Source organism: Lipotes vexillifer, unplaced genomic scaffold (genome assembly GCF_000442215.2).
Source record: "Lipotes vexillifer unplaced genomic scaffold, Lipotes_vexillifer_v1.1 scaffold431, whole genome shotgun sequence".
Classification (NCBI taxonomy): domain Eukaryota; kingdom Metazoa; phylum Chordata; class Mammalia; order Artiodactyla; family Lipotidae; genus Lipotes; species Lipotes vexillifer.
In genome coordinates, this window is record NW_006782267.1 from 564,719 (window position 1) to 575,814 (window position 11,096).

The 11,096-nt window shown below is 45.1% G+C and overlaps 1 protein-coding gene across 3 annotated transcripts in view; it reads right to left on the reverse strand.

Moving 5' to 3' along the window:
- Positions 1-377, reverse strand: part of PRPS2 (phosphoribosyl pyrophosphate synthetase 2) — a 27,003-nt gene extending 26,626 nt beyond the window's left edge. For 2 of the 3 annotated variants that reach the window (XM_007455058.1, XM_007455057.1), the window contains exon 1: positions 160-281. In XM_007455058.1, coding sequence (XP_007455120.1) covers positions 160-281 — 122 coding nt within the window. Of the gene's footprint in view, positions 1-159 lie in introns of all 3 variants that reach the window. The other variant, XM_007455056.1, reaches the window with a different exon arrangement.
- Between the last annotated feature and the right edge of the window lie 10,719 nt (positions 378-11,096).

Consider the following 11,096-nt stretch of genomic DNA (forward strand, 5'->3'; position numbering starts at 1 on the left):
GCTTCTCCCGGACGCCGCGGCGGTGGCGCGGAGGCCGCGTAGCGGCCGTCCCGCCCCGGAAGGGGGAGCGGGCAGCCGCCGAGGGGGTCCCAGGTAAGCGCCGGCGCCGGCCCGGCACCGCAGCCGCGCGCCCAGCGCCCTCCCCGGCCCGGCCCCCACCTGGTCTCCTGGTTGCTGAACTTCTTGGTGACCACCTTGCCCAGCTCCAGGCCCAGCCGGTCGGCCACGCGCTGAGACAGGTCCTGGTGCGAGCTGCCGCTGAAGAGCACGATGTTGGGCATGGTCAGGCGCGGGGCGGCGGAGGCGGCGGTAACACGGGACCCTGTGGCGAGAGCTGGAAAGCGCGACTGGCAGACACCGGCAGGAGCGGAGCTAAGAGGAGCTGGAGGGGGCGGAGCTGGAGGGGCGGAGCTGGGAGAGGGGAGCGGGAGGGACGCGACTGGGGGAGGAGGAGCTGGAGGCGGTGGAGCTGAGGGAGGAGGAGCTGCGGGGTGGGAAGAGTGGGAAAGCGCAGCCGCGGGCCCCGGAGGCGGAGCTGGAGGGGCGGAGCTGAGGGAGGAGGAGCTGCGGGGTGGGAAGAGCAGGAAGACGCAGCCGCGGGCCGGGTAGGAGGAGCTGGAGGGGCGGAGCTGAGGGAGGAGGAGCTGCGGGGTGGGAAGAGCAGGAAGACGCAGCCGCGGGCCGGGTAGGAGGAGCTGGAGGGGCGGAGCTGAGGGAGGAGGAGCTGCGGGGTGGGAAGAGCAGGAAGACGCAGCCGCGGGCCGGGTAGGAGGAGCTGGAGGGGCGGAGCTGAGGGAGGAGGAGCTGCGGGGTGGGAAGAGCAGGAAGACGCAGCCGCGGGCCGGGTAGGAGGAGCTGGAGGGGCGGAGCTGAGGGAGGAGGCGCTGGAGGCGGAGGTGGAGTGGGAAAGTGCCGCAACAGGACCCGGAGGAGGAGCTGCAGGAGGCAGAACTGGGGGAGCGGGGCGGGGGCGGAGGAGCTGGAAGGGAAAGGGAGGAAGGAGGGCGGGAGGGGAACGGGTGTTGGAGAGGATGAGGGCGGGAGGAGTAGCTGGAGGAGCGAGAGAGAGAGAGAGAGAGAGAGGGGCGAGGATTGGAGGAAGAGCCCGAGGGTGCTGCGAGGAGGGTGCTGCGAGGCGTGGCCTGCTACACACCGAGGGCTGTAGGATGAGAAACCCTGGAGGGCCTGGCTCCGTGGGAGAGCTCCAGGCCCTAATCTTGACCTTTCTGTCCTGCTTCGCGGGGGAGAGTCAATGAACCAGATTAACTGGGCACAGAGGGAGGGTGAGGGAAGGGCGATGAAGGTGCCTCGCAAGCAGGAGCGACCCCCAACCTGGAATACCCCCAAACCCACTGCAGATCACTGGTGCAGATCACAGGGGTCTGCAAACTGGCCTGCAGGCCAGATCCACATGCTGCCTGTTTGTACGAGAGAGCTAAGCATTATTTTACACTTGAACATTTGTGTATGTATGTGATAATAGCTACAATACCATTGAACCCCAATTAAGAGACACATTATCCCCTTCAGAAGGGAACTCCTTTCCTCTCATTAGTGGGTGTGTACTGCAAAAAATTGTACTCTATTATTACAGTTTGAATTTCATCAATAAAAACATTGTGAATTTTTTTCTCTCTTGTTATATAAGTACCTACATAATATCCTCTCCATTTTGCCTCTTGGCCCTCAAAAGCCTAAATTATTTACCATCCAGTCCTTAGTCAAAGAAAAGAACTGTCCAGGGTCCTTGAAAAATTCACAGCGCCAGTGATCATCTGAGCCCTGACCCCAGGTGGAGGGGGCAAGGTTGCTCTCGATGTGATGTGCGATCGAACAAAGGCCCCTCCAGATTCCTCATTTTTAGGTAGATGTGGTGGTCCTCGTGCCAGCTTCACAACCTCCTGCGTGTCGCTTTCTCAAAGGCCTGACCCCAGGAACGCAGTCCGCCCCGGTGGCCCCCAGCCGAAGCCCTCCACGTCCCTGGAGGCCCCGCCTTCCCTTCCCTCCCTGCAGACAGGAGCAAAAAGTCTTTCTCAAGAAGCAAATACACTCCCAAACCAACCTCTGGGCACAAACCAAATGTTGGGGAAGAGAATGTGTTCCACGGGCGTGGAGGGCTCGCGCGTTGATGATGCTGGTCACAGTTTAACGTTCCTCAATGAAAACAGATTAAACAGGTTGGATAAATGGCTGGGTTTCACCTAATGTTGCCAAGAATTGGCTCTCCATCAACAAGACAAGGCCACTCGCAGGTGGGCTGTAGCCTGCTCTAATCTGACTTCATATTTTGGGGATTTGGGGGATTGTTGGGATTATTCATATCATTGGAATTTTTCATCTGGGTCCATGTACTTTGCAAATCAGACTGCCTAGCACATCACGTGTTTCTTTTAAACTCCTGCATCTGCCTGCTTACCAAAAAACTGTCCAAAGTGGTAGTTATGGCAGCACCTCTGCCCCTTTTTCATTCCGCCGGGAGATGTATATGTGCTCTATTAATTTTGGGGGGGGGGGGGAACCCTTCTTGCAATGCTCTCTTATCTATGTATTCTATGGATAGTTACCATAGCAATGAGATTTATACTCATACTCAAACATGTTTAAAATTTTTATTGAATGAGTCTGCCAGTGTAATTACTTTAAATTCTCCTAATAAAATTTACTACCAACAGTATTACTATAATTTTTATGTCCTTAAAATTTCTCTCATAGACAAAATATATACACATTCTTCTCAGAGGGAAAGTGGCTTCTTGTTGGCATGGTGGGGCTGCAGTTCTTTGATAACAAAACGGACAGACTCTGTAAAACAGTAGAAGTTAAAGCCCCTGTCCTCCAAGTCTGTTATGGTCGGGCACTTGGAAGCTATGATTGAATTGCCACAAACCATGACTTCAATACTACCAGGGAGAAGCAATATCTGGGTTGGGGCAACTAATAAAATGGTTGTTGGTACAACACTTTGATGAGTTACTATGCTTAAATGCTGAGGGTAAACAAGGGGAAATGTCCCACTGGGATGGATGAGAGTCATCTAAAATCACCATGAGTAGCAGACTGTCCAGAAAGCTGATCTTTATTTAAGTGTGAACACTTTCTCTCCCAAGCCCCTTTATCCTTGATCCATAGCATCCAGGTTGGGGGGACCTTGGTCTAGAGTGGGTCTCTCAGCCTTGGCACTACTGACATTTGGGCTGGGTAATTCTTTGTTGTGGGCCCTGTCCTGTTCCTTGTAGGATGTTTAGCAGCATTCCTGGCCTCTACCAGTAGCACCTCCCCACCAGTTGTGACAACCAAAAGTATCTCCAGACATTGCTAAATGTCCCCTAAGGAGTAAAATCACCCCCAGGTTAAGAACCACTTGTCTGAACAAACCACTGTCCCTTTCTTCCTCCATGTGAGCCTTTCCTTAGAGCTGCTTGGGCTTCCTCACAGCATGGCTGCAGGGTTCCAAGAAAGAGGGTTCCAAGAAGATAAGCCTCAATGAGCAAGAGCTTATCCAGCCTCTGCTTTTATCCTGTTTGCTAATGTCCCATTGGCCAAAGCAAGTCACATGGCCAAGACCAGCGTCAAAGTGGTATGGGACAACATAAGGGCATGAATATTAGGTCCGCCAGTCCACCAGCTGTCTACCCCAGTGCACTGACTTCTTGGACAGAACGTGGAGTTGAGGAAGCCCCCAAGAAAATGGAACACACGTTCAAAGACTCAAGACCCAGAGGATGAAAATAACATCTACTATGTGTACATAAAATCTTAGACCATGAACGTATTATAAAATATTCATTACTTTAAGATAAAATGTTAGTGGAGAAAATTAAAATGATAAGATATTTACATTGTTGACTTCTGTCTTCATTGACTCATGGATAGGGCTGAAATGGGAAAGCACTCATTTGAGTTTGTGAACAGCTTCACATCTTGTATTCCCCGCATCATTTAGCCAGGTTCTTTCTGTATAGTGAGAGCTCTAAATATTTTCTGAATGAATTTATTTTCAACTATCCTAGGGCTGAGAAATGGAAGAAATGGCCCAAAGTCACATGGCTAGTAAAAGGCAGTAAGGGGATTAGAATGCAGACCTTCTAGCTCAGCCCTTTGTTTTCTGGAACAGTGCTGTCCAAAAGAAATGTAATACAAGCCATGTATGTAATTTACATGTTTAGTAGCCATATTTAAAAAGAGTAAAAAGAAACCACTGAAGTTATCTTAATAATACACTTTAACCTAATATATCCCCAAACATTATTACTCCTACTTGTAATCAATATTAAAATTATTCATTAGATATTTTCCAGTTTTTTCATACCAAGTGTTTGAAGTACGAGGTATACTTTACACCTACAGTGCACCTCAGTTTAGATTTACCATAGTTCAAGTGTTCAACATCCGCATGTGACTGGTAGTTGCCATATTAGAGTGAGAAGCTCTAGAACACTGGTTCCTAAGAGCAATGCCAAGACACCCTGAGGCATCCATTCTATCAGGTGTTTTTATTAGGAGTCTGATGCTTTACAACTAATTATAAAATGCTAATGTTTATAAATAATTTAAGTTAAAGTGGATGCAAGTTTATTCTTCAATTAGTGGCATTTTCACTCATAATCAAGTATTTTTCCGATTTTTATTTCTATATCTTTTACTTTCTATTATTTAAAGAAAAATAATTTTTAAACAGAGAGGACAGTAAAATGAACACCCATAAACGATCACCTAGATTTGGCAGCTGTCACAATTTTGCTATATTTGCTTCATCTGTTTTTTTCTGAAGTGTTCTAAATTACAGTCATTGTATATTCAACTCAAAGTTATCTAGTCTGCTGGGCTTCCCTGGTGGCACAGTGGTGGGGAGTCCACCTGCCGATGCGGGGGACGCGGGTTCGTGCCCCGGTCCGGGAAGATCCCACATGCCGCGGAGCGGCTGGGCCCGTGAGCCATGGCAGCTGAGCTTGCGCGTCCGGAGCCTGCGCTCCGCAACGGGAGAGGCCACAGCAGGGAGAGGCCCGCGTAGCGCAAAAAAGAGAAAAAAAAATTATTTAGTCTGCATCTATAAAAAGATATGGATACCACATAAGGTATAAAAAGTAACTCAAAATGGATCAAAGCCCTAAATGTAAGAGCTAAAACTATAAAATTCTCACAAGAAAACATAGGTATAAATCTTCATGGCCTTGGATTAGGCGATGATTTCTTTATCATGACACCAAAAGCACAAGCAACAGCAGCAACAAAAGTAGATAAGCTGGACATCAAAATTAACAACTTTTGTGCTTCGAAGGATGCCATCAAGAAAATGAAAAGGCAACCCAAAGCATGGGAGAAAATGTTTGCAATTCATATATCTGATGAAGGACGTGTATCTAGAATGTATAAACATGACCACAACTCAATAAAAAGACAAATAATCCAAAAACGGGCAAAGGAACCTGCACATGGACGCTTACAGCATCTTTATTCATAGCTGCCAGAACGTGGAAGCAACCAAGATGTCCTTCAGTAGGTGAATGGATACATAAACTGTGCTGCATCCAGACAGTGGAATATTATTCAGTGATACAGAGAAATGAGCTCTCCAGCCATGAAAAGACACAGAGGAACCTCAAATGTGCATTACTAATTAAAAGAGACGGAAAAGGCTACACAGTGTGTGATTCCAACTGTATGATATTCTGGAAAAGGCAAAACTACGGAGACAGTAAAATGATCAGTGGTTGCCAGGGGTTAGGGGGAGGGAGGGATGAACAGGTAGAGCACAGAGGATTTTGGGGGCAGTGAAACTATTCTGTATGATACTATAATGGTAGATACACGTCTATACGTTTGTCCAAACCCATAGAGTGAACCCTAATGTAAATTATTGACTTAGGTTGATGATGATGCATCACTGTTGGTTCATCAATTGGAACAAATGTAGTACTCCGGTACAGAATGTTGATAGTTGAAGAGGCTATGCGTGTGTGGAGGTATGCAGGAATTCTCTGTACTTTCCACTTGATTTTACTGTGAACCCAAAACTGCTCTAAAAAAGTCAAGTCCATTAAAAGAATGAACAAAAAAGTAGGCCAAGGATCTGAATAGATATTTTTCCAAAGAAAATATACAAATGGCTAATAAATACATGAAAAGATGATCAGCAAATGAAAACCATAATGATTCCACTTCACACCCATTAGGTTGGCTATAGTCAAGAAGACAGATAATGACAAGTGTTGGTGAGAATGTGGAGAAACCGGAACCCTCGTATACTGCTGGTAGGAATGTAAAATGGTGCAGCTTCTTTGGAAAGCAATCTGGCAGTCCGTCATTTAAACACAGAACTACCACCTGACCCAGCAATTCCACTCCTTAGTATATAGCCAAAAGAATTGAAAACAAGTACTCAAAGACATAGTTTACATGAGTGTTTACAGCAGCACTATTCCCAATAGCCAAAAGATGAAAACAACCCAGATGTCTATCAATTGAGGAGTGGATAAACAAAACGTGATCGGTCCATACAATGGGATATTATGCAACCATAAAAAGGAATGAAGTTCTGATACGTGCTGTGACATGGATGAACCTCGAAAACAGTATGCTAAGTGAAAGAAGCCAAACACAAAGGACCACATATTGCACGATTCCATGTCCAGAATAGGCAAATCCACAGACAAGTAACTTAAGGGTTACCTAGGGCTGGGGGACGGGGGGATGGAGGGTCTAGAGGGTGACGGCTAAGGCGTGTGGGGTTTCTTTGGGGGTAATGAAAATGTTCTAAAATTGATTATGGAGGTGGATGCACAACTCTGTGAATATACTAAAAGCCATGGAATTTTATACTTTACATGAATAAATTGAATAGCATGTGAATTACATCTCAATAAGAGATATTTTAAAAGATAAGGACATTTCTTTATGACTCCAATACCACGATCACATCTAATATATTATGTCAGGTTGTCCTGCTATTAGGGATATTGAGGATGATACTGATTTAAGGTGGTGATGGTCTGATTCCTTCATTGTAAGGCTCTTTTCTACCCTCGCAAATGCTGATTTTCTAATTCTATCATCCTTTCCTGTCTACAGATGTTCACTGGAATTGTCCAGTGAACAAGAGCATCCCTTCATCTTCTACAGCTATACGTGGTTACCCTAAAATACAGTTTGTACTAGAAAATCAAGACAAAAGTTCCATTTTCAAAAAAAAAAAAAAATTTCATTTTCTTCCTTTTAATGACCAGTTTTCAGAGTACGGAGTTTGGTATAAATGCTATCTCCCACTGAAAGGAACCAGGGTCCTTGGAGATCTAGCAGGCCCAAGGTCTGGGGCAGGGGATGGGCAACACGACCCAAGACACCCTGCGTCAGCTCTTTCCAAGACAGGGACGAGTATGTCTGCAGGATCAGGGAACCGGCTTAACGTGGTTACTTCTTATCAAAGGTGGGACAGCGTGAACAGCAAAATTCATGGACTGATAATGGCCTGAAATGTACAAAATATCTAAAAAACAACAAGTTCATAACAATAGGCAATAAAATGAAAACCAGGAGTCAACCTCACGTGGACCCAATGAAGATGAATGTTAAACTAATTCCTTTCCATGAAAATTGGTCATTAAAGAGTTCGCTTTCTCTGAGAGGCAAGGTGAAGGTGGAATTAGCCGATTTCTCGGGTAATTACATATAATCTGAGGCTGCCCAGGGAAATTTCCTTTTCACGTGGGTTGGATCAGTCACTTGGGTTGGAAATTAGATCAAAGATAAAGACTCTGGTGCCCTCAGTGAATCTAAGAGAGCTGGATATGGCATACATAATTCAAGCAGAGGAGTCCAGCAAGTTAAGCGGCACAGGAATTCCCAACCAGGGCAAAGATGGAAACGTGAGGAAGTTAACTGAGCTTCACTTTAGTGTGAGCCAAACAGAGAAGTGAAGGGTCTAAAGTAAGGACCAGAAAAGCAACTTGCTGCAAACGCTTTCTAGAATAAGGTAGCCACTGAGAGAAGGAATAATAACGTCACATGTGCATGTAACACCTGCTACACTGCAGGCCTTCACATCAACCCTGTGAGGTTGGTCTTATGACTCTCATCGCCATTTCACAGGTAAAGAAACTGGGAAACAGAGCAGATAGGTAACTTGCTCAAAGTCACACATCTGTGTAGTGGAGCCAGGCAGCTTTTACTGCTGCACCCACTGCCTCTTACATCGTTCCACCATGTAAGTGGGAGCAACTGACGAAGGCTTTCCGTTTTAGATCAATGTGATGTGTAAAAAGGGCACTTCTTCCTTATGATAACATTTCTCGCTTCTAAAATGTCACAGGAACACAATCTCGATAAAGATTATCCCTCCCACCCAACGTTTCTTGGGATGTTGTTGGAATGCCTCGGCCTCTGTTGTCTTCTTTGATCTTTCTACAAGCTCTCTTTGCCAGCATCCGGGCCCATGACCTGCTAAATCCTGATGATTTACGTGCTCATATCTCCAGCTCAGACCTCTCTCCTGAGGGCTAGGCTTGAACATCCAACTCTATGATGGGTGGGCAAACCAAGGCCAAATTCTGTTCACAGCCTGTTTCATTAAGAAAGTTTTACACACTCACATACAGATGAAACTTTTCAATGACATGTTGGCTATGGCTGCTCTGTGCCACAAGGACAGAGTTGAGGAGTTGTGGCAGAGATCATGTGGCTTTAAGGCCTAAATATTTACTATTTCGTCCTTTACAGAAAAAAATGGGCCTCTTCAATGAGAAGCCTTCTTCTGCCCCCACTCCAGCCTGCCCAGCTTTATTGAGGTATAATTGGCATATACCTTGTGTAAGCTTAGAGTGTACGATGTGTTGATTCGATACACTTATATATTACAAAATGATCACCACCATAGTGTCGGCTAACACCTTCAGCACATAATTACGATTTCCTTCTTGCGGTGAGAACAACTAAGATCCACTGTCTTAGCAATTTTCAAAAATATAATACAGTATTATTAGCTATAATCACCATGCTGCACATTAGATGCCCAGAGCTCATTAATCTTACAGCCGAAAGCATGTTCCTGTGGCCAATATCTTCCCTTTTCCCCCACCCCCCAGCCCTTGATTCTGATCTTCCCATTACTTTTCCTGTGCCGAGGCTGTTAGTTCTGTGTGCAAAGTCTCAACCTCAAGTCCGTTCACTTCTGTCCATCTCCATGGCCACCAGTCAGCCCCGGCCTTGGCCTCCTGCGTGATATTTGGTCCCAAGATCTCTGCCTCTCCAGTTCCTTTCCACGCAACAATCAGAATGATTTTTTAAAAAAATCAAAGCTAATTATATCACGTCACTCCCCTGCTTACAACCTGTCAATGGCTTCTCACTGTGCTTGGAATTTGGCCCTGCTTAACCCTCCAACTTCATGTGCCCTCACTGAACTTCAGCTTCTCTTGTCTCCTTCCTACAACACAAACAGCCCTCCTGGCCACAGGACCTTTGCATATGTGCCTTCCTCTCTCAGGAAGCTCTTTCCACTGACTCCTCCATCACAGGCTTGGCTCCTTTGATCTCCTGGCCTCAGTTTATAAATGTCACTTCTTTAATCTCCCCACAAGCCACAATTCTCTTTCCTCTCCACTTTTTCTTTACCTCCTTTTGCTCCTTGTGTTGGCTGCCTTCATAGCATTTACCTTAATCTGTAATTATCATCTTGCTGCTTTTAGCTGCATATTACCTATTGACTAGACTGTAAGTAACACAGTCAGGGATTGGGTCAGTCTTGGTCACAGATTTATCTTCAGAGTCTAGCACAGGGGTTGGCCAGATGGTAAATATTCTCAGCTTTATGACCATAGGGGTCTCTGTCACAGCTACTCAAGTCTGCAGTTGTAGCACAAAAGCAGCCACACATGTAAATAAATGCACGTGGCTGTGTTTCAATAAAACTTCATTTATAGACACTGCAATTTAACTTTTGTGTGTCATGAAATATTATTTTTTCCCCTCCATACTTAAAAATGTAAAAACCATTCTTAGCTCAAAGGCTGTACAGAAACGGGGGGGCAGGTTAGATTTGGCCCCCAGGCTACAAGGAGTTTGACAATCCTTCATCTAGCACATTGCTTGGCAGATTCTCATCATTTTTGTTTTTCTTTTTTGGGGGAATAAAGAAGACAGGCAGGGAAGAACTTAAAAATCTGAAATATTCTCCAACCAATACTCCTTAAATCTGTGTGTGGAGAGAGCAAACACATGGTTAAATGAAAATGTGCTTATTTTGCAATTGACATGATCAACACAGACAGCAACCAAAAGTCCCTTCATCATTTGGCATCTTCCTAAAGATCCATTTCTCTTTCTGCTGTGCAGACAGAGCCACTCTCATAAACACTCCAGCGATAAAATAGGAATTAGTATCAAGTGACCCCTAGAAACTTCTTAGAGCCATGAGGAATAACTCAACAAAACATGTTTTTCTGGACACACACAGACACACAAACACACCCTTAATCTTTCTAGTTCGGTCACTGACTTTTTGTCCCTCTGGATTCTGAATTGCCCCAACCTTTTCTTCTCTTTCCCCAGAATATTGAGACACTTTTCCTTGGAGGAATTGGTAGTGAATGCAAAACTAGCACCCAATTTAATGGTGCATCTGCCCTTAGTTGTGGTTGTTTTATTCTTGGCCTCGTTCTGTAGACCACCATCCTCTTTTCCTGCCATCATCCACGCCATTAGGGCTGTGATGTAACACGATTTCTCTTTATGCTCCCATATTACAGATCTCTTGTTCCTCAGGCTCAGAGGAGTCATTTAAAAATATACAAACTGTTTACGCCACCTAGTTAATTTAGCAAAGGTACTGGGGAAATGTTGAAAACAGTGTTTTCTTTGTATTTATTTTAAAAGTGTTTATTTTTGAAAATAGCGTTTGTTTTTTAAAACAGATAAAATGAATACCTTTGGAAACCTTTTTCTTTTTCTCCAAAATAAAATTCTAAAGTATGTCAACGAGTTCAGCATGTACTTTCTGAAGGTTTATCATATATAAGAATCTGATCTACAAGCACAGCTTTTTAACAACAACAAAAAAATGTTCATTGCCCTGAATACCAACGTATGATAACAACTACCTACCT